Source organism: Syngnathus acus, chromosome 13 (assembly GCF_901709675.1).
Source record: "Syngnathus acus chromosome 13, fSynAcu1.2, whole genome shotgun sequence".
Classification (NCBI taxonomy): domain Eukaryota; kingdom Metazoa; phylum Chordata; class Actinopteri; order Syngnathiformes; family Syngnathidae; genus Syngnathus; species Syngnathus acus.
Genome location: NC_051098.1, coordinates 16,366,333 through 16,390,646, shown reverse-complemented (window position 1 = coordinate 16,390,646; position 24,314 = coordinate 16,366,333). Strand labels below are relative to the sequence as shown.

The 24,314-nt window shown below is 46.0% G+C and overlaps 2 protein-coding genes across 2 annotated transcripts in view; one reads left to right on the top strand and one right to left on the bottom strand.

Annotated features, from left to right (window-relative positions):
- The window catches only part of nbeab (neurobeachin b), an 87,957-nt gene that overhangs the window by 30,371 nt on the left and 33,272 nt on the right, over positions 1-24,314 (bottom strand). The window contains 4 exon segments of the mRNA XM_037268787.1: positions 6,692-6,828; positions 10,476-10,628; positions 14,732-14,856; positions 22,309-22,475. Coding sequence (XP_037124682.1) covers positions 6,692-6,828; positions 10,476-10,628; positions 14,732-14,856; positions 22,309-22,475 — 582 coding nt within the window.
- On the top strand, positions 4,344-6,489 carry mab21l1 (mab-21-like 1). Its single transcript, XM_037268794.1, has one exon. The coding sequence runs from the start codon at positions 4,735-4,737 to the stop codon at positions 5,812-5,814; it is 1,080 nt and encodes a 359-aa protein (XP_037124689.1). The 5' UTR covers positions 4,344-4,734; the 3' UTR covers positions 5,815-6,489.

The window sequence follows — 24,314 nt, the reverse complement described above, 5'->3', positions numbered from 1 at the left end:
ATGTTACGCCAGGCCTCGGAGGCTCGATCTGCTTTTGTGGACCTGCGCTTGGTCTCGGGGGGGGGGGGGGGGGGATTCAAGGAGGACGCGTGGAGGCGAGTGCTTCTGCAGACGAGCATCTCGGGGTCAGTGGGCAGATGATTGCGGCGCCCACGCGGAGAGAGCCGACACCTCGCGCAACATGAAGATTAATATGCTGTTTGTTTTTCCCCACAAAAACCACCAGGAAATGAAAATCAGCTGAGCTCAGCGCAAAGCTACAGCGAGGCCTAACATTGCAAAATTTGCTTGGCCATCAGCTGCGTTGAGGATAATTAGCAAAAAAAAACTTGCCGTTTACGACAACAGCGAGTCTGGAATTGTGATTAAGCCCAGTAAAGCAAACTTCATGTTGTTTCAGATTTTTTTTTTTTTTTTTTATCTACTCATAATAACAATATTTATCAAATTGTTACCTGACTTTTTAAAATTCTGGTCTTTTATGTCCAGTCAACAAAAACAGTCCCCTCAAAACAAAATGGCCGACTCCCTATAGGTTTTGTAACAGCATCTTCAGAGTTTTTGTGGGTCTACCCAAGATGGACGCGATTCTCCAACTTGAAGTTTCCAAGTGAAACTGGCGTACGGGGCTCAATTTTGAAACTATGATGCTACCAACCACCCATTTGTCAGCAACATTGCCAACTCATAAAAACTATGATTTATTGGACCTAATAATGGCAAATTAAGTGATGACGTAATTGAATGGGAAAAGGCAGAGGTAAAAAGGGTTAACCACAACGACGCCACATCTTTTCTAAATAGTTGCTAAATTGTACGTCAGCCATGAGAAAGGTGCCTCAAAATGAGGCCAATTGTGCAACTCTTAATGTGGCAAACACACGTGTGAGCCACACTGCTTCTAAATTCATGCAAATGCATGCATGTAATTTATCACAAAGGCTGACAAGCGTAGCATATTGCAGGGGAGGGGGGGGGTGAAGGGCCAAATGAAGCTGAGCCAATCAATTACGATTTTTAATTTACACTTTGGCCACATTTTTGTGTATGGACGAGAGAGAGAGAAAAAAGATTGCAGGTACGCTGGGAAAAGTTCAGCCATTGTCTGCTTGACTTGAGGAAGGTTGCGAGGCTTCAGGCGACATGCGCAAGAGGCCCGCAAAACAAATGAATGGACACAAGCCAAAGGGGGTCCGGCAAAATTAGCCGGCCTCCTGCGGAGACGCCATATTGCCGGGGAATCAGCATCGGAATAAGAAACAAAACAAAAAATCCCACTGACAATCTCATCATATCATATCATAAACACGCAACAGCAGATTAAAGTATATTATTTTTTCGCGGCGGGGAACGTCACATCGCTGACATTCATAATCAGATTTAGACCAAAATGTGTCATATTATTAAATCCTCTTAATCTTATCGGCGCGTTAGCTTGGGAGCGCTACGGCAGTATATGCTAAACGTCCTTTTTTTTTTCCATATAAACTTCAACTTGCAGCGCTCACAAATTGGTCATCTTTTTATTGGGTTGCTGAAAGCAAAAAGTAAAGATTTTCATCAATCTTAATTTATTTCTTTTTTTATGTGGGAAAAAAAAAGCACTAAACACTTTGCTTTTTGGTCTTCCAAAAAATGAAGAGGCAGCCATTTTGGGCAAATTTGCTGCTCTTGCATTTTGAACAAGTCCTTCTAGACGCCTACTAACTTTGGGGACTCCATTTTTAAAAATGTGTAGTTTTGATGATGAGTCATTGAGCTGCCGAATTACCCATAAATCCAAATTCTATGTTTTGGGTGGTGCATGACTTTGTGACATTTTTGGTGGGTCTCCTAAAGCTAGACATGCGCACCAATTTTCAAGTTACTCAAAGAATTTGCCAATTTTTGACACATTCTGACATTTTGGCACTTTATCAAACGGCACGTTTACTTTGTGCCAACATACGGAATTTGCATATGCATAATTGTAGGAATCCATATTATTTCTGTTTACTTCAGCATACACACACAGACAGACACAGACACACACACACACTGGATCACCTCAGGCCACTGTCTAATCTAAGCACGAGTGTTGCGGTCAAAGTGGGAATTTCCAGTCAAGCCGGAGTGACCCCTGCCATGTTAACAGCACAATCCTCCTTCATACAGAGGAAAGGGCCAAAGAAAAATGGAAGACAAGAAGCAAAGAAGTGTCTCGTCCGCGGCGTGGAAACAAAAGAGGCCTTGAAAACGGGGTCACATGCGCTGGGAAAAATGGCGGGCTGGCGGGGAGACAGCGGGAGACGCCATGTTGATTTATGCAACAACGCGTGGGTCACCGAGTCGGCGTCGCATATATCAGAGCGGAGGGCCTCCTCCTTCAGAAAGCAACAACGCTCCCGTGTACGAGACGACCGCAGTGCCGGCCGGCCGGCGATGCCTTGACGAGCCAGCACATGCTTCAGATTAGGAGGCCATAATCTGGGCCAAATCCCCGCGCCGGTATCACGCACGCGGCCGGCGACGGGCCAAACCGAGAAGCCGGCGCTCGGGAGGTTACTGGATGCCGACGTCGCCGCGCCCTTGTTGGACGGGCGGGAGGGAATGTCGAAGCGGGTCTGCTTCGAATCAACGTGGCGCAGCGGGAGGGAAGATGGAACATACGCCGGTCCACTTTACAGTCGTACGGAAGAATGTTTGATGGTGTATGCTGACAAACATTCCGACCAAAATACATGGAGTGTATTCTTTTATTGTTTTGGCGGGCTAGTTGTGAATGACAGCGAATAGCGCAGGCATTTCTCAGCCCATTTTCAGGCGGGAGAGAAGAAAATATTCAACGCCGACCGAGGCTTTTACTTGTCTTCCTTGAAATATTTATCTCTTCCGAAATATCAGACTTCAAAGAGATCAAAGGCGAGATTGTGACGTCACTGCGCGGCCTGATTGTAATTTACAAAGCGGCCAATCAGATTTGCTCGCCTGCTGACGGCCACTAGGGGGTGCATGCTCATTGGAGACCTGCAAAAAACGTTGTAGGAGCCATTTATCAATCGAAAATACTTGCGTCTTTGTTCTTTTTTTATTTGATCTGCTTTTCAAAGTGTGAGATGGAGGCAGGCGATGTTTGTGAGAGAGGAAAAGATTGATCTCAAAACGCAAAATCACAAGTTTGCATGCAAAGACCTTAACTGTGAAATGCACACGGGAACTAGAGCAAATATGAGAACAGAAGTCCATGCTTCAATTATATTCAACACTCATAAAATGAAATATATATGACGGTACGAGAAGGAAATAATCAATAGTAACTAGATGATCAAATCAATCGATAATTATTTTGATAGTCAATGATTTTTCCAAATCCTAAGCCTCTCAAACAAACATTCTCAGATTTCTCTGGTTCTTTATAACAGATTTTTTTTTTCATCTTGTGTTGACTCAAAATAAAACATTTACACTATTTTCTGAAATGTGCTGGACCGAACAATAACCCAATTTTAATTTCCTGCACTGTGATTTTGAAGTAACATTCTGTTTTTGAACACAGGGGTTAAAATTGTTAAGCAAAATAATGCACTGATTAATAAAAAATGACTGACAGATGAAGTGAATAAAAACGCTACTTTCACCCCGAGTCAAAGTAAAGCACATTCAGAATTGGACATCTTGTTCAATTTAGAAAACAGTACGTAAAAACTAAAATCAAAACTGAAATTTGTTTTGGAATTGGAGACGTTCATAAATGATTGGAAAACAGTTTTGAAATAATTAAACATGACAAACGAAACGATTTAAAATGCATATAGTAACGCAAAGACAACTTTAAAGTGGTTGCTTCACGAAACGAATTTCAATGACGTCTATTAACTGGCTACAGTCATAAAAAAAAAAAAAAAAGATTCTCCAGGAAATTTAACAAATTCAAATGTAAGGAGGTATCAGTTTGCAGAAAAGTTCAATCCGATCGCGTGAAGAAAATCTTTCAAAGAATGCATACGAATATAAAGAACTTCCCCAGCTGACAACGAGTAGCTGTCACTTGGAATTCAACAGAGAACATTGGGGAGGAAAAAGCAATGCAATCCAGTAAAGGGGGGGGGGGGCAAATCCTAAAACTGCAGCAATAACCAAAAGGGGGGATTTTTTTTCCCCACACATGCATGTGCTGTGCGTGGGTGTATTTCCTCGTGCTTTTACTTATGCGTCCTTTATGTTGAGCACTTGTGTCGTGCTCTATAAACAGCCGCAGCCGCTCGCTCGCTCGCTGCTGTGACGTAAGGCGCGGCCATTGGGCCAGCCCGCCGCCAACTCCTCCCTTATAATAAAGCCCGTGTGCGCGCGAGTGTATGAACACGCGCGCGCGCGTGTGTGTGTGTGCGCGCTGTCAAACGACAGCAAACGCCGCGGCGGTGCGCGCCGGCAGAGCACATTCCGCTCCGCGCAAAACACGCACACTTGGCGGGGAGACTTTTCGCTCTTTTCTTCGTCCCATTTGCAAGCATTTGAGTCATGTTAAGTTGCGAGGAGTGAGTGAGCGCCGCGCCTCCCGCTCGTCCCGGAGCTCCGTTCCGGCCGGCCACGACCCCGCGTGTTCCGAATCGGGTATTCTTTTTTTTCTTCCCTTTTTATTTTTCTTGGTAGAGCGTTGCCTTTTCCCCTTTAAAATTGGCTCCCGTACAAACCGCCGCGTTGGATCCGTCGGCGTACTGCGAGACTCCGGTGTACAACCCGGATCTCTGCCCCAACATGATCGCCGCGCAGGCCAAGCTGGTGTACCACCTCAACAAGTACTACAACGAGAAGTGCCAGTCGCGCAAGGCGGCCGTGTCCAAGAGCATCCGCGAGGTGTGCAAGGTGGTGTCGGACGTGCTGAAGGAGGTGGAGGTGCAGGAGCCGCGCTTCATCAGCTCGCTGAGCGAGATGGACAACCGCTTCGAGGGCCTGGAGGTCATCTCGCCCAGCGAGTTCGAGGTGGTGCTCTACCTCAACCAGATGGGCGTGTTCAACTTCGTGGACGACGGCTCGCTGCCCGGCTGCGCCGTGCTCAAGCTGAGCGACGGCCGCAAGCGCAGCATGTCGCTGTGGGTGGAGTTCATCACCGCCTCCGGCTACCTGTCGGCGCGTAAGATCCGCTCGCGCTTCCAGACGCTGGTGGCTCAGGCGGTGGACAAGTGCAGCTACCGCGACGTGGTCAAGATGGTGGCGGACACCAGCGAGGTCAGGCTGCGCATCCGCGACCGCTACGTGGTGCAGATCACGCCCGCCTTCAAGTGCACGGGCATCTGGCCGCGCAGCGCCGCGCACTGGCCGCTGCCGCACATCCCCTGGCCGGGCCCCAACCGCGTGGCCGAGGTCAAGGCGGAGGGCTTCAACCTGCTCTCCAAGGAGTGCTACTCGCTCAACGGCAAGCAGAGCTCGGCCGAGAGCGACGCCTGGGTGCTGCAGTTCGCCGAGGCCGAGAACCGGCTGCTGCTGGGCGGCTGCCGCAAAAAGTGCCTGTCGGTGCTCAAGGCGCTGCGCGACCGCCACCTGGAGCTGCCCGGCACGCCGCTCAACAACTACCACATGAAGACGCTGGTGTCGTACGAGTGCGAGAAGCACCCGCGCGAGTCCGACTGGGACGAGAACTGCCTGGGCGACCGCCTCAACGGGATTCTATTGCAGCTCATCTCCTGCCTGCAGTGCCGCCGATGCCCGCACTACTTCCTGCCCAACCTCGACCTCTTCCAGGGAAAGCCGCACTCGGCCCTGGAGAACGCCGCCAAGCAGACGTGGCGCCTGGCCAGGGAGATCCTCACCAACCCCAAAAGCCTGGAGAAGCTTTGAGGTAACCGGCCGAGCCGAGCCTGTAGTCGGCGGGCGAACGAACGAACGAACGAGCGAGCGAGCGAGCGAGCGAGCCAGCGCTTCTCACGACCCTTTTAATATTGTTTTTTTTTCGGGGCGCCTTTTGACCAGCGCCACCCGTTTTCCTAAACCCATCAACAACAACAACAAAAAGGCTTTCGTAATTCCAACGAACCTTTGACGAGACTTGAAACGCGCGTGTACATTTGATACTGTAAATGTGTTGATAGCATTGTGCTTCCTTCCAGTGAGATTGTGAATGTCGGTGGGGTTTTTTTCTTTATCTGCTAGAAAAACAACTTAATTTATACTTTGGCTCGATACGGTTTGTCGTCTTTCTTTTTCCTTTTTGCAAAGTTTATATTTGAGTGTAAAGCTTTCGTTAAACACACATTCCATCGATTTACTTGAATTTTTTATTTAAATAACATTTTTTTTTTTATTGGCTGTTCTTTTTTTAAAAAAAATACTTGGTCTGCCACGATTTCGTTTTATTAAATGACAACCTATATAAATAGTAAATATATATGACGGTAAAATTGAGAAAAAAGAAATGCACTTGAACTACACTGGATTATAACATCTGTGATCTGTTTGTTTTTTAATTGTCATCCACTTAATTTAAAGAGCTAATAAAACCAATTCTTATATGTATTTGGTCGTCGTCGTGCTTTTGTTAAAAAGTCAACATTGATAACATTTCAACGACGCGTTTGGATTAGCGAGACCGAGAGGCGCAATTTAAAATACCTCGACGCTGTGAGTTTGCGCAAAATGACAGCAACATGCAAACGTGTTCGAAAGGCGTTTTTTTTTTTTTTTTTTTCGAGGGGTGGGGGGCGTGTTTGCAGCTGACCTTGGGGCTGACCCCCTTGAAGGCGGGGTCGTCCTCGTCCACCTCAAAGTAGATTTCGCTGCCGGTGATGGAGAGGGTCCCCCGGGCCACCAGGCCGGGCGCCACCAGCTGGGCCGGGCTACTCAGTACCACAGGGCCTGACGAGGCAAAACATGCACCTTACACACCAACTTGCACCCAAAAAATAATAATCAAAAAATAGTCGCAGCACGTTTGAATCAAGTTTTGCGCTATTATTATTGAATACGTTTTAGGATTCGTGTATTGGCCACATTAGAATCCAAAATTCACCACGCACTTTCCAACGTCTCTAATTTATAGGGCTTTCCAATTTACAAACAAAATGTCGTCGTTTTGCAAAACGTGAAGTCGCCACAATGTCGGGAGGGGGGGACATTATTATAAAAGCTAAACGAAATTAAACCAGTGTAAATGCATTTTAATTTCTGCATGGTTTGGACTAAATTAAAAAGGAAAGCAAAAATAATTTTTGCGAGGTTTTGCAATATTGTTTTTGCTTTTGTTTATTTATATATCGATATATGCGCGTGTGTGTAATTCGTTTTAGCTCTGATATTAATAAAAATAAAATAGAAGGGATCAAATGAATTTATATTATTACGACGCACTAGTGTATTGAACAAATCTCCGTCTTGGGTGATTGGTTTATAAAAACAGAGGAAACAATGCATATAGTGTTTTGGACAAAAAAACGTACAGCAAAAAAATGTAAAAAATGAATTGAAATGAAACGCAGTTTGAATTGGAAGGTTTGGATAATAAAATTCAAAATGCATTGGCATATATTTCGAAATAGCTGCATAAATTCACAGCCACCGCAAAGGCAATTTCAAACATTGTGATCTGATTGCATCATTTAACAAAAGGAGTATTGTGCTGAAAAATGTCCATCAATAATACAAACTAGCACAAAAACACGTGTGGAACATTGTTCACCAAAATATTAGGAACAGCCCTGCTCGGCCTGACATTGCGGGGAGGGGAGGGGGTGGGGGGTCGAAGTTGACGTGAAGAGGCAGCAGGTTGCTTGCTCCTGTATTGTCACCTTGCTGGGCCCTCGCGTGCACGCAGCCACGCATGCGTGCAGAGGCAGGAATAGAAAGCAGGCGGATCTTTATCGATCCCTTCAAATCAAGAGGAGCCACTTGAACGCGCCATCAGTCTTCATCGGCGTCCTCGGGCCAATTAAAAAGATGCAAGCACGCGGGCACGTACGGTAGGTAGGGCGACGGGGACGCAGCTCGCGCATCACCTTCCCCTGGTTACCGTGTTTGGTGACGTCACCGGTCGTAACCCGATTGCGGGCAACAAACCGGATTAGGAATTGTTGCCCGTGGAATAACTGCATATTGCATATGGCACCTCACGCACGCATGCGCAGATCGGCGACGGTTTTGCGGTGTGGGGCGAGCACATTGCGAGAAGAAGAGGAGGATTAAAAACATTTTAATCCTCTCCCTCGGAGATCTTTTCATAATTAGACGATGTGGCCTTCCAATGTTTACATGGGAATAATGAAATTAAGGGCACGTTAACACTGGATTGAGGCTCAAGCAATTTGCAGCAGCGAATGGAAATTGGATTTTTTCACGTTTTTGGTGAAATGTTTCATATGCAAAGGGGGCGTGGCGGATTATTAGCCGCAATGCATCCACATTAGAATAAAGCCTTATTATGAAAACGCAAGCATGAGACAAATTCAAATTCATTTCGTGAACAGAAATATCTGAATGTTTTACACTTTAAATGGAAAGCACAACATAAACCACATTGGCGCTCCCCGTGCAGGCTGAAATTGACAAGTTTCGGAGAGAAAAAAATGGAACTTTTCAGGTTATTTATACACATTACTATGATTTTTAAATTTACAATGTACATGTGTCTGATCATCAAACATGGTCACACTAACCCACTGACATTTTTTTTTTTTAAATAGGTTGGTCAAATAAAAAGCACAAGGGAGCTTTTGTATTGCTTTTTGTGCAGATCTACCTAATAAAGTGTCTCAAGGGTGCCCATTATTTGCAAATAATTTAATAAAACCTATAGCCTGCAAGAGCACATTCATCCAAATCTAATCAATTCCATTCGAAACATGGTTTTGCCAAAGTCTCTACAAAACAATTTTAAGTTACACATGTAAAAAATATGAATAATCATAATATTACCACATTTTCCATGATTGGTTAAAAAATACGGCATTGGCAAACACTCCTTCCCCAATCCAGAACAAGGAGCTAAAATGGCTTCCGAGCCTACAAATATGTATCCATTTCTTTCCATTTCAAACACGTCATCTTGTTTCTCGCCAACTTCAACACAGCTGGCTAAGCAGATGAAAGTCAAACATGAGCAATGTGCAAAATGTGGACGAGAACGCTGTCGGTGAGTCAGCCTTCACTCTTTGCCGTGGACACCGATGCCATTCCTTTAGGCGTCCACGCACATGCCTGCATATTATTAGTCCGATTATTATGAGAGTGGATGCCGGGCTGACCTTCACCCTCCACATTGAGCGTGTTGAGTGTCCTCAACATCTCATGCCAGCACTTGCTGCGTGTGTGTGTGTGTGTGTGTTTGCTATAATCACAGCTGTCTCAAGCGCCTCGCACCCTAAAGGCTGGCAGGGATGAGCTGCGTTGCCGACACGGAGCGCGTCCCAGCGCTCTCATTAGGCCTCCTCGCGCTCGCTGGCGCTCATAAATACATGATAAATACATCAGCAGCTTGTAGGAGGGAGAGAAAGTGCCAGTGGACCTTGGGGGAAACTCCCAACGCTTCAGGCGTCAGACATCCACAAAACAATGTTCCTGCCTGTGTGTGTGTGTGTGTGATGTGGAGTCAAAGAAAGAAATGCTAAATGCTAATAGCCAAGGCATCTTATTGCTTGGAGCGCAACGTTTGCTACCATTCTTTGTTTTGATGGTGGAATATTGGACTTGGTTGGCGTGACCATCAACAGCCAAATCGTACATGGTCGGCGATGAACTCCTTGCATTGCTATTAAAAGCCACCAGGGGGCACTTGTACATGATAAGTGGGAATTGAGCATCCACAAGAAGAAGAAGTAACTTTTGTTTGGCGCTGTTGCTCAGTGACAGCATCTTGCAGCATACTTTGTTTTTATGAGGCAGAGTTTTTTTTGTTTTTTTATGATTCTGCTTGATTGACTGCAGAGGTTGGCAGGAAAAAGTCTGGCCTCTCCGTCACCTCCTCAACGAGCTCGTACTGGCACTCGGCGGCGGCCCGCTTTCGAGCGGACTGTTTGTGTGGATGCATCTTGTGTCACATTAAAAAAAAAAAAAAATTAAAAACTCATTGCTGTTCTCTCCACAAGATCAAAAGGAAAAGAAAATGTTGCCACGCAAAGCCGAGGTCTCTCGCGCTCGTCGGCGCACGAAGCCGCTAATGTCTCACATGCGGTTTCGAGTTCACTTTTTGGACGGCCGCTTAAAGTTGAACTCTGGCGGAGGCGTCCCCTCGTCAAACCGCGGCGGTGCCTCGTAAACCACCCACAGAGATATAATGGGATGTCGGGTGAGCCTCGGATAACGTTTTCCGACACGTTTGTGTTCAGATGTTTCAAGAGATAGCAAAACTGAAAGAGATGCTAATTTTGAGCATCGGTGTTTAGCAATTAATAGCATTAGCGAAGGCTATTTAGTCCTTTTGAATATGTCATTGTTCTATTGCCATTTATACCTCTGCACTATGTGCACCATTTAAAAATGCAAGCTAACCCAAGATTCTAAAGTGGACTTACCACCCAGATTGTCGGCCTCTTTCTCCTGCAGCAGGCCGGCAGAGTCGTCGTCTCCCTCCAGAATCAGCTCCGTTTCGGGGTTTTGGTTGGCAACACTTTGGCCGGGGAAGAGCGGGGAAGTCTTTAACTTGACCAGCTCGTCCTCTTCGGTCACTGCAAAAAAAAAAAAAAAAGCAAAACCTCAACGACACAGTTAGGAGTTGGAAAAATAAATCTTGATCAAGTGTTTCCACTTGACACTCGTATTTTCAGAAGGCGCTTTATTCCCACTTAACTCAATCACCGCCATTGACGGATATGGACGACAAATATCCATTTTGTCCTGGCGTTGAATCAGTTAAGGTCGCTGTGTGATGAATGTTAAAGACTGGCTTTTCGGTGGAGAACAAACTAGAATGAGCGTGTTAGCATGCTACACAAGCAGCAAGACGCCGCCGCCGCCGCATGCCACAGCGTATATGGCGCCGACTGAAGGCATTTGAACATCACAGGTACGTTTGCTTTCATTCGCAGACAAGGTCAAGAATGAAACACAACGTTTGCGTCTTGAAAGACCAACGGCTCGCCGTCGATTAGCGACGCGGCTCGCCCGCTTTTGGAGACGTGACAAGATGCGAGGCTGAACAGACAGCGCAATTAGGTTGCGCCGGGACGTCATCATCCGCCTGCCTGAAGCTCAACCCGGAGCGTGTTGTTGCGGCGCTCAGACGTCAGCCCGCGTCGTCTTTCAATGTGTCCAATGGAGGAAAATAAACCGACGACACCAACAACTGTTGGCTTTTTTTTTCTTCTTCTTTTCTTTGAAAGACAGCATGCTCAAATATGATTTTCTGCATCTGTGCATCCCGGTTGCTCACAATACTCTTTTAAACCAATCCAAAATCCTCGCTTCCTGCTCTGCCTCGTATCTGGGGCGCTCTGGGCAGATGGAGGGAAGCGGTTTGAGCGATTCGGGGGGAACAGGGAAGAAAAAAAAGAAATGGGGCCTCCCTCGAGTTGGAGGCCAAAGTCCACCGCGGGCTGGAGATGAAAGCCAAACGTGTCATTTTGTAAAGTATCCCGCTGAAAGGCTGATGAGTAGACGTGCTGATGTTTGGATTGGCACGTGGGAGCACCGGTCCCGACTAGACTAAATAAACGCGGCTAATTCCGACAAGAGAGCAAAAATCACACACGTCCGTCCGTCCGTCCGCCCGCCCGCCGCAGCGCAATTTTGGACGACGGAGCGTGCCTTCTGGAATCATCAAAGAAGGCAAAGGAATTCAAATGCTGCGGCGTCTGAGTTTGTTTTCCAAATGGGGAGGAGATGTCGTCCATTTGTTTATGATCATCAAACTTGAAGAAACATTTTAATTGGTAATAGATTCAGATCTTTTTTTAAATTATTTGAGTGTGGAGAAAGTGAAAAGGCAAATATCTTTTTATTTTTTATTTTAACATGGAGATGATTCGATCTGGCCGTTCACACACGTGTTAGCGTCGGAAGTGAGCATAATGGCGTTGACATCCGAGCTCCCGTTTAGACAAGGTGGCGTTAGCCTCGGGGATCTCGGCGGATCAGGATTTCAAAATACAAGTTTATATTCTTACGTGGGGAAATGTTCCACACATTACTGTATAGTCCGCTGACCTCAAAGGGAACTCGAAAGGCACTTGAAGTTTTGGGAGCTTGCGCAGGAATGATTCTGTTTTATGTCTCCTGCTGTCAGCTCTGTGTAAATAACTCGGCTGATTTGCGCAAAGCATTCTGACATCTTACGGAATGCACGCGATCCAGCTCCAATATCAAATCCATCGCTGGGGTTTGCACGGCCGGCCTCCTACGCATTCCACAGAGAGCCGAGCCGAGCCGAGCGGCGAGCCGCGATGGCCGCTTCGCCAGGGATTTTTAAAACAACAGGCAAAGGCGTCGCGTTTGAGCGCGGCCGGACGTAAACATCGTAAACGTTGATTTACGCGCCGTTTCCTCTCGGGGAAATTTTCATTCAATGTGCGAGGATGCGCTGCAAAGTGTCTGCCGGAGCTTGAAAACACTCGCGGTCCAACTCGGTAAATCCCAGCCCTGCTACAAACAACTACAATGGAAGCCCGTGCAAAAAATACAAGTTTAAATGAAGGCCCTCCCCTTTTTTCCAACATAGTGTGCTAGGAGTCCTGTTTCCAATCGAAATTGGAAGCTTCGTAGCACGCCGACCGCAGAGGACAATCGGTCCGTCTGTAGCAATCAGCGCCATGCCAGGAGGGAGGAGACGAAGCTTCTCCCCTGATTGGCGACAGCGAGGACACCCGGAGGTAAAACACCCCGTTAAACACTTGGATCAATATTAACCTGACTTCCATTTCATGCTTGCCCGCTTCCAATCAGCCCACAATATACTCCCAACAGCGCCGAATGTGCTGGCGAAGCTGCCAATGTGGCTAATAGACGACGAGACAGAGTGTCCGCCCAATCGCGCGCACACACTGCGCAAAAAAAAAGGGATGACAAAGGTCAGAACCACAGTGCTGCCACCAAAGACGCTTTCGAAGCGGACGGGTTTGCTCCAAGGCCATCATCACCTTCTGAAGGCCTCACCGTGACTGAAAATGCTTTTTTTGATGTCATTTTGACTGATTGGCGTGGAATTCGGTGGACAAGTGGATGCGAAACAAATGACATCACGAAATTGTCAGTCAAAACAAAGCTCGGAATGATGAGCCACACTCGGATGTGCAAAGTGCTCAGCGGCACTTTGAAAGGAGGCAATCTGAAAATAACTCCTTTGAGCGCACACAACAACTAAATAAAAGGAGCTCGTCGCCTTCCTCGGGAAAAAACAAAGGCGACGGTGAGACTGCTTCAAAACAGACACGGGCCACTCACTCATCGCAGTCTTCTTTGTGAAGACGAGACAAAAAGAAAAACAAAACGTCCGCGTGACTTTCATTGCTTCAAGCGAGCGGGGGAAGAGTGACGCGTGCCGCCGCCAGCGCCCGTCTGCCCTTCTTCAAACGGCAAAAAATGGCGGCTGAAGCACGCCTTGTCATATCCTGCCGTCAAAGTCGGCATTCCTTTTGGACAACCTGCCGTTTCTACACATTTAAGATGCTCGCTCGGCGAATGTCCACGGCTACATTTAGCGGCTCCTTTTAACAATTAAAATTGTCGATTGGACACAGACGGAGTCGCGGGTGACAAATGTTAAAGCCTTGGCGGAGGTCAGCGCTCCGACTTTTAATTGTCGCTGAGTCGGCGATGGTGTCTATTTACTGGCAAGCCAAAGTGTCCTTGGCGGATGACATTAGAGCTTTTTTTTTTGCCTGACACACGTCAACACATCACAGAGAGAGAGAGAGAGAGAGAGCGAGAGCGAGGCCACAAAATGAGTCAATGACTCAGATCACCGCCCCCTCCCGACAACACACACACACACAGGCGCAGGGAAAATTAAGAGCAGACGGCCCAATGATTGCTTGTATGGACCACCTGCAGCTGCCATGTGTTGGCGTTGGAGCCCAAATCCAGCCAGATGCCTTCCTGGACTTGCCCAACCATCCTTACCGGATCAACGCTGGTCGACAACTTTGTGGTCAAGACTAGAGTAGATTTAAGAGTCACTTACGGATTTGGTCTGGAACATTTTGAAACAAATGGGGAAAAATCGCTCTCTTCCTAAGTAAAAGCAAATTTTGATTCAAATCAACGATGAGAAGTCTGCTGGCACGGACGACGATGTTGAAGGGCTGCAATTTGGAGGATTGGCACAATTTGAAATTAAACTAGGGCTCCAAACAATGAATTGATTGCCAGAGATGATTTGGGATTATTAATGTTAAATAATCGATTCAGACATTCCTAGGTCAAATGGTAAAAATAATTGGGCCTTTGATAAAGGCCCGTTCCGCAACTTGAACATTTTCAGCCGAAAGGCATTTGAATGTGTAAAAAAAAAAAAAAAGAGGCTGAAAGAGGGTCGAGCGGGTTTAAGGTTATTAGCTTGTGAATCAATACGCTCATTCTGCATTTGCTTTATAAACACAAGGCCAGAAGGGCCGCTTAATAGCGCCGCTCTTTGCGTAAAAGTCACTCTTGCGTTGAGTCGGAGGAACGTTGACCCGAGGGCCAATTGGGGAGGACAAAAAAAGGAGGCGCCTCGTTTTTTTTCGCCAACGACATGTTTTGCAGAGGATAAAAACACCAATGAAAGTCATGTGTCATGTTCAATTGCCAGGACTAAATGAGCCACGCGTACACCACCGCCACATCGTGAGCTCACCGTACTCCTGCAGAGTTTTGCACGACACGTCCGAGTGCGCCGAGCCCAGCGGGTTCCTGATCAAGCGCCGCCTACGCCGCAGGTCGTCCTCCCAGTAGTCCAGACGCCAGAAGTCGTGAGGCGGCCTGCGAGAAAAAACAGGAAGCAACTTCAACCCAAATGCAGTACAATAAAAAAAATTAAAAAATAAATATATATATATATATATATATATATATATTGTGTGTGTGTATATATATATATATATATATGTTGTGTGTGTGTATATATATATATATATATATATAATATGATCCGAGTCAACATAGTATATATATATATATATATATATATATATATATGTATATGTTGTGGCAAGAAGCGAAAGCAACGGTGTAAATAACAGCAGGGAGCAGCAACTGCCGTGGCGTCCATAAATCACACGGACAAACAAATCCAGCGTCAAATTACAAGTGAAAATGGCGCAGCTTGCCTCATTTTTTTAAACACTCTTTGCTTCTTTTAACAAGTCTTGTAAATCAAAGGTAGGCATCTCCCACGGACAGCATGGGCTCTAATGAGCATGGGGGTGTGCTTGACGCATGAGCCTATAAAAGTGAACCCCGACCGCCACCCCCACCACGCAAACGTGCGCCAAAGATTAAAATAATGTGCTGAAATATTCATCGTAATGATTTCCAGAGCCCTGGAGCAAGCACACTGAAAATTGCATTTTTATTCATTATTAATAATGGCAAATTAGGGTTGTTAAAAGCAAGAGAAGTTGTGGGGGTGGGGGAGGGATTAATTCCAGCATGTGGTAACCATCTTTTTGTAAATGATTATTCCGACATTAGCGAGAACCGGGCCGGCCGGGATGGCTTTATTGCCGGCCCCTAATGCAGACCATTAGGCACTGGCAACGCAGATAGGTGACTAAGTGCTGCTTGTTCTCACGCTCCAGCTGGACAATTTGATTTAATTATTTATTCACAGCCTTGGTGGAGGCAATGCGGGAGAATGCGTTGCCTTTATTTGCCCTTGAGCGGGAAAAATAAACGTAATTACGCATACGTGGCAACCGGGTAATTGCAGTCGGCCCGCTTGGATTTTGATGAACCAAACAAGATACCTCGTGGCATTTTTTTGCTTTGAGTTGGGAACAAACGTTTGAGCTAAGAGCAAGAGATGTGGCATTCTAGTTGACACTAAACACTACAAACCAATGAAAGAGAAATACAAGTTATGTATTCAATAACTAGAAGTTCGCTCTCCGCGGATCTGCTAGCTTATTGCTAACACACAATGTCAAATGCCATACACAGGCTAACAAAACTAGCATTGTTATGGTGCTTGTTCAATGCTTTGTTCAATTTGTTGATAGTAAACACTCAGAGGGCCAGAGTAAAGAGTGGAGGTGGAGGCCCGCACGCCACAGTTTGGCCACCCTTCCTTCAAAATGATCCTTTCGCTACAACCTAAATACAAAACACCCGAGATACTTCAGCGAAACCTTGGCAGGCGGCCGTCTCCATCAACGTTTGGCTCGTGCCGGCATATCGAAGGAGTCTAAACAGATTAAAGTGTTACACGGATCACATGACAATGTTGAGTGCACTCGCACGCACACACACACACGCACACACACGCACACAGAGTCCTTAACGTGAATAGCACAAGTGTCAGAAATCAAGCGGCTCAAGAGACTTAGCTGAGGTTTGACAGCAACAAGAGCTCACTTTCAGTTAAATATCAATCAAAAGGCAGTGTGTGTGTGTGTGTGTGTGTGTGTGAGCGTGTGATTGTGTAAAGGTTGAACGCCGCTGTCCTATATGCAAAGCGAATGCCTGGAGCTTGTCCTCTGTCAGTCAGAGCGTTTAAAAAGGAGGATGAAGAGAGAGAGAGAGAGAGAGAGAGAGAGAGATGTCAGTGGGCGTAAAAATGAAGAAAGCCACGTAAATGATATTGTAAATGCCGGATTACGCCGCGCCAAAAATGTAAATCCAGGCATTTTTCCAGGCCCAAGATTATGTGCTCCTAATTCGGGGGCTGGATAAAGCCTCCACTTTGAAGATGTACTTTTATCAGGTCTAGCACAGGAGGTCCATTTGTTTCTTTTGCCTTTATCAAACGGTTAGATGCAAAATAAATCTGAAAGTGTTAACGCTGACACAATTTCCAAAAAAGATAACATTTGAGTTGGATGTTATGAAGCTCAACATGTCCCTCATGTAAAAACATTTGAATGATATATTGCAGAAAGTCCACAATCAAAGTTCCTAGGTGAAGTTACACAATCATCAGACAATAATCAGACATTTCAAAAACAATATTGGTGCTTGGCCAATATGAATTGCTAGCAAAGAACATCAAATTCTCCATTTTTATGGGTCAGTCAAAATGGGGAAAGGCACCATCTGGTGATAACCTGCAAATAAAAGCTGAAATGTTGATCTCAAGCCAAAATGTTTTCACATCCCAAAAGGCAGGCAGGCAGGCAGAGCGTAAACGTGTTGTGTTAACGCAAAGCGTGTCGCCGTAACTGACTGGACTTATTAAATCGCAGACCTTCGTCAGTTTACGCATTTTGCCCGGCCGGCTTCAATGACAACAATAAAAAATGGCCGTGACGAGGCCCGCCCGGATACCGGCAGAATTTATTAGCGCGCTCGCCAATCAATCACCTAAATGGATTTCAAACTGCATTTTAAAAGCTAATTTTCCTGCACTGATAACCTTCGGGAAACAGGAGCGCCGTTATTTATGGGGGCTTTCAGCTTTGCCTAAGTGTGGCGGGATAAATGCAGGAAGGGGGACCACATTGTCGGACTATTACTCTCCTCTTTTCGTTCTTAGGCTCCTGTTTTGTTATTTGTGAAAAATGTTGCTCATAAAACCGCAGGGTGAGATGCAGGTTTCCAAAGCAAATGAAAAATGATGGGTTTTAAAATGCACAAAAACTGAAAGTTAGCACGGAAACAATGTTCGATTGGACGGTGCTAACAAAGCAAACATGACAAAACACAACACATCAAATTAGAAACCCTGAAAATGGCAGATTTGCTGTTCAATTTGCTTCCAGGGTCCTTCGGACTTTTCCCTTGACATCAGGATTTTTCTTTCAACTTGCCAAAGGGGGCGCTACTGAGCTGTTTTGTTGCATGACAAAATGCGATTTCCTGGACATATCGTCAAAAATGACTCATTCAAGAGAAACCCTAACCTTGCCTTAAGTTGGGATATTGGAAAGGAAAAAAACATTTTCATCCTCTTTGGTAAAAACACACACACACAGGCAGGCAGGCAGGCAGGGTCGCCTCGCCTCGCAGATAAAGGGTCCCCTTTTATTCTATTTATACTGGCGGGCGGGAGGATTTGTGTGAGGCAGCCAGCAGGGAGGACACAGACATGCTGATTCAATAAAACGCCATTATGCTCTTTTTAAAGGCGTCAATTGGCGACATGAGTGAGGGGCTAATTATTATAAATACCAGTAATCACTGACAATTCTATTCATGGGGGGTCATGGCTGGTTTCTCTCTCGCACGCAAGCACGCACGCACAAGACAAGACAGCTCTTCTTCCAGATGACCTTACATACTCTCGGACTGAATTTTACTGCCTGCGTGGATGCATCGAAATGTGAAAAAAGACACGTAAAATAAAAAATACAGCGGAGCCTTTAACGTCTGCTGTGCCTTAATTGGATGATTTGTGGCCATTCAAACTCGGACTAAATAGAAGCTAGCATGCAACAATTAGAGTTTGGTGATGATGCTAGCACCACTATGCTCCAATGTTGTTCTTTTACTGTTATGTCTGCATCAAACATATCTTTTGGATTTTTAGCTAGAACCTACTTGAAATCTTCCAAACACAATTCTATCTTTCTGCTTTTAAATGGGAGCCTGTTTTTTTTTCTTTTCTTTTGGTTCATGACCTGAAACAAGCGACCCGACTGGCTTGTTTCCTTTTACCGTCACTTGTCAGGAAGTAAGAAAGAAAGAAAGAAAAAAATCTGGCAGGCGTTGAGAGCAAAACATCTCAAATAAACGTTGGTTCACATCAGCGCATGATGAAAGTCATCTGCAAGCAAAAGTAAAAAAATAAAATAAAATAAAAGTAACCTTGTCTGTCAGGCTAACGGAACAGCTGCCGTGAGATGAAAAGTGAAGCAAAAGAGCAAAGTGGTGGCTGGCAGCCACATGCTCCATGGGCCACTTTCAAAGTGCCCAGTCAAGTCAGCAAAGAGATCGGCACTCAAAAGCCATCATCAAGTTTGCCAAGCAATATTACAGTCCCGCATCATGATCACATTAGCATGTAGCGCGTGTGCTAACATAGTAAGCACGCTTTCATCTCGTCCACATTTCTTATCTGCCGCTTGCTGGCTTTGCATAAAAAATCATCTTCATCTAAAACAAAGAAATTTGGGTGAGTATTCCAACAACGGAGCAAATATTTGCTGAACCTAATGCTAACAAACAACGCAAATGACCATAGACGGGCTAACGGTGACTTGAACACGCGTCACTGTCAGAGTCGACGAGCCAACATTGTTCTCACTGAGGCTTTCATCCAAGATGACAGTTCAGACCTGAAAGCTGGCCTTTGCGGAAGAAAAAAAAAAAAATATTCCACCGCAATGCTTGGCTGCAGGCATGGCTTGCGTTCTTTTGAGTGATCCATTTTTTCCTGGTCCAAACGCGACGGGTGGAGTTGATGTCAAATAGCTCAATTTTGGTTTCATCTGACCACAGCGCTTTCTCCCACACATGTTCATGTACTTGTTTCACTCAATAAAAAAAAAACACATCATTTTTCAAACTGTACTGTTAAACGTGAATTCCCTCCCATGTTCAACTTGCAATTTTTGTTGTACGTAACGTGAACGGAGCCACAAGCGTTCTACCCGAGTCCGACGTTGCACGGTGAAGCTGCCTGGGCTGGATACAGCCACTGACCTTGTTCTTGTGGATTAGAATTGATGTCCTTTTAAAGCGAGACCAAACACTGGTTGGCTCTCGGCTCGCGTAATAATATTTTAAAAAAGACTTATTGTTCCCATTCGTCAGAGATGAAACTGGCGGCAAGGAGAGGGGAAGCCAATGTATGGCTGCCTTAACACAGATCGATAGGCGGCCTCCATTTTGCTTTCTGCTACAGAAAAAAAGTAATTATACAGAAGAAATGTTGAGAATCAATAGAGCAGTCAGCTAAGGTTAAGGTCTGCTGCGGTCGCCAATGAATGGAGGATCCTTCGTCAGCTGTCACCGATGCCCCCCCCCCCCCCCCCTCTGAAGAACCCTACTAGGAAACGAATCAGGTTTTGCCTCTGAAGGGTTTTGTGTTGTGTGTTGTAATCAGCCTCGAAACCTTAAAACAGTGTGTGGCGTATGGGTGGTCCAAAACAAACTCATTCAAAATGACCAAACCGGGTTTGCGGCAAGGCGGTGTTGTATTATTGCCACATCAGAAGACAAAGTTGAATATGTTTGTTAAATATAGAACGATATAGCATGACTATTATCATGTTAAAATATGACATATCACGTTACAAGGTGACTTATTTTCCCATGAGGCAGCAGCTTGCAGAAAGGCTGGATTCATCCACCTTGACATCTACTTTCGCTTTGCACCAGCCTGAACTTTATAATCCAGCAGCGGCAGTTCAGAGGTCAACAGCAGAGGCGACCGGCGGCCAAGGAAATCATTCCCTCCTCCTCCCTTCCCGAGGCAAAAAAAAAAAAAAAAACGCTTCTGACATCCAATTTTCAAGTTGATTTATCAGTGCAAAGCCAAAATTGATAGTGTGTCATTACCGGGCAGGGAGCTGTCGTGCCGAGACGTAGAAAAGGGCTCCTCGTTTTGATTTAGCGCGGCGGATCAATACCAGCCTATACAGTTTCAATTTGAGGGCTATTGATTTTCCTCCGCCCACTCCGTACAGGGGAGGGGCACATTCATCACGGAGGAGCCGTATAGCGCCATCTAACGCGGCAGCCCGAGAGACGGGGCCGCTCCGTCCGAGTCGCGTCACGTCACGTCACGTGAAGCCGCGCTTTCTGAGCATTCTTTCACTTTGCAGCAGAGCAAAAAAAGCCTGCAGATGTTTGTCCTTGTGCGAGTCCAAATTTAACACTGGACCTTTTGGGGTATTTGAAGAATTTTTTATTTTCTGCAAATCAGATGAGCGAGCGGTTAAGACACCTGGGAACTGCTTGAAATTTTGAGAAAGAGAAAAATAAATACATATCTCCTCCTAATACCATTGTTTATCATTCTCGCCGCAGCAACGATAAATATCCTTGGGCAGAACTTGAGATTTCAGTGCATTAGGCAGAAAATAAACATTTACAGCTAAGCTTTCCGCTCCCCCCCCCCCCACACACATTCACTTCAACACGCCAGAGGGCTTTCTATTTTACAAGAGCGGCATAAATGGGAAAGTTAATGTAGCATTGAATAAGACTGAGCTGCCGTGCATGCGACATCGCCCCGAGCGCTCGCCGGCATATTGCGTCATTTTTCTTCAACAGCAGGTTACCATTAAAATTGAATTTGCTGCTTTTGAGGGGGAGACGGCGGTGGCGGAGGGGGGAATCCATTTACTACATGGCCGTCTTTTGTATCAATGCTTTGCGTCACACAAAGAAAAAAAGAGAGAGAGAAACAGAGACAGAGAAAGTAAGATAGAGAGACAGAGACAGAAAGAGAGAGAGAGAGTCAGAAAGAGCGCGAGATCCACAAATATTTGAAGCAGAGCCCAAATCCAGTCAGATGTGTTTTTTGTGTGCCCCGACTGCTCCAACGGAAGGTTGAGTGCATTCGATGGAAGCGTTTGCAGCCCTAACAAACACAACTTGCTCAAATTCTGTTTCTCATTCGACAAATATGAAGTGTAAAACGTGCTCAGACAGATCACGTCATCGCTCATCTCTGCCGCTCGTCCGCATCCCAATTGGCGGTTTCGTGGATCATCAAGAGAAAAAAAATTGGAGCCCAAATGATAATCCGTATCGTAGTTAACAAAAGACGAACTACAATCTAGAGAGATCGTTTTTTGAGCCTCATCTCGACCAAACGGGCGAAGTCGAGCTCCTGCCAGAGGTCTCGTGAAACAAAGATCACATGAGTGCTCCGTTTGTCCCAAACGGGTGCTTCTTCTTGATCTTTCCCCTTCGCTGCCCGGAGCCAGGGAAGTGGAACGAGCACTTATTTTAACAGGACCCTTGGGGGGACGGGAGGGGGGGATTGTGCAGAGTTTGAAACGACCACCAGGTGCTGGCGTGCGTTACTGAGCAGGTCAATGAATGCCTGGGCAGAGGCCGCCCCCGCCACACTGTCAGATGAGCTCCCCGATGGGCGCCCCGTGCTGTAATTGCATTTGCTGACCCTGGAGGACTCTGGGAAAACGCCATTAAGCGGCAAACTCAACCCGGCAAAGGCGGCTTTTGAGGAAACATCTCGCTCAGATTGGGTGTTGCGTCTTTTTTGTTTGGCTTTACTATTGGTGAGACTCTGGTGGCCCAAAACATTTGTTCACATCAGCAGCAGCCATTTGCGTCTACGATGGAAAGATCTAAGATGTGGCTCACCTTTGGCCCGAGGTCCCCCAGGCGCCATGTTTGTTGGTGAGGATGTTGACGATCTTCTGCCGCAGCTGACTGGCCGTCACGTGGTCTCGATGCTTGGCGGCGCCGATCAGGTGATCGCACATCTTCTCTTCCTCGCGTCTCTCGGCGGCGTACTGGCAGCAGTTTGACTTTTGATTTCACGAGGGGGGCGGGGGGGGGGGGGAAACAGAGTCGAGATCATTAAACTGCATTTCACATTAATATATGCACGAGACAGTTTTTGCGTCGGTAAATGTCAAATAAATAAAAGATAAACACATGAACTGATGACTCCATATGAACTCTGGACCAATGAAACGCTCCAAAATGATTGTGATATAAATCTGACATCTCTGCATGAATAGTCACCTCCGCTCAAAATAGTGCATTATTACAGAACAAAAAGGAAGATTCAGCAGGATTTTTATTTCTTAAGAATGTTTTTTATGTTTACATTTTTTTTATTTTATTTTAAAGTCACTTGAAATGTGACCGAATGATGACTTCAATATTAAATTTGACCATTTTTTCTTTATTGTCTTAAGTTTACTGCTTGATGGGGTTGAGGTCAGGGGATGATGGTAGCTAGCTCCAATTAGCACAGTCAATCGTCAGATTGGCTATTTTGAGAAATAAACAAATATAATAGTACATCTGACTGAGTCTCAATTTGCTACCGGGCTCTTTTCAAGATGAACCAGTGAACCAATTATTTCTGACACATTTCATGCTCGCAATAGGAGGGGAAATGGAAGGCTGGCGCCATTCAAATAGTACCCGGCCTCTTCGTCCCACATTTCCAGGCAACTCTGGTGACGGATTGCCGAATCGTTCGGAGCGCGGTACGTAGTTTTGGGGATTGTTTGTTTTCGTCAGTTAACGGCGGCGATCTCCATACAGAGGGCGCTAATAACGTTCGAGGACGACGACTCCATTCGCCATTCACGTCCTCTAATGGGGCATTTGTCACGCTGACTAATGCTCCGGCTTGAGTCAACACACTTGAGCGCGCCGAGATATGAGCAGACAGCGGAGAGATATAGCGGGGCTCCCTCTGAGGAGAGCCGTAAATCAGCGGGCCCTTGGAAGGGGGGGGGGGCTCCCCGCCGGGCGGGCGGGGCTATTAAGAGCAGAAAGGAAAATAGTTTAATAGAGCCGCCAGGACCGTCAGCCGTCAAGGAGCAAACAGAGCTACATATCACCGCGCTGACTCTATTATTGGCCTCTCTTGAAGCGGAAATGGGCTCCTTTGTGTCAGGCCGAATAACAAGGCTGACTTACAAAGCGGCGGCGGCAGGCAGGATTTTGCACAAATCTATATTTGTGGCTCGCTCCACACGTGTGGGTCAGTCTCAAGTGCTGAAAATAGAAAATAAAATACGAGTAATAAGTCAAATAATTTTAATAAATACATCAATTAAATAAAGAAACAAAATAAAAAAAATAATTGTGTAAATGGCTGCAATTTAAGCACTAAATGTGAGAAGCACAGATCGCTGATTAGCGTTATTTGACATTTTTAACTTTCTCGCAATGTGAAACATTTCATGTGTAAAAGACAGACTGGATGGCGATTGTGTTGCGAAGGCCTCCCTCCCTTCCTCCCTCCCTCCCTCCTGGGAGGACGCCGGCTGATACTCCAAATCTAATTTGCTAACAGAAGCCGGGAGCTAATTGAATTTCCTGCGTCAATTTTAAAATCTGTCAGATATTATTCTTGAGCGTATTCCTCATCAAGAAGGTAACTCGATCTGCGCACGCTCACGTGACCGCGTGCTGACAAATATCATTTTCAAGCGCGCTACGACGTGGCGCCTTAATTGTAAACGCGCCTCATCCGCGTCCCGCATCTTCAATCTTTGAGGAGCTGCGGCGGGGAAAATAAAGTGTTAGCTGTCAGACAGAAGGGCCAGGTAGCCCGCCCAAGCCACCCCCTCGTCTTCTTCTGACATTGCACGTCTCCCCCGGTTTATCTGTCGGGTCAAGGA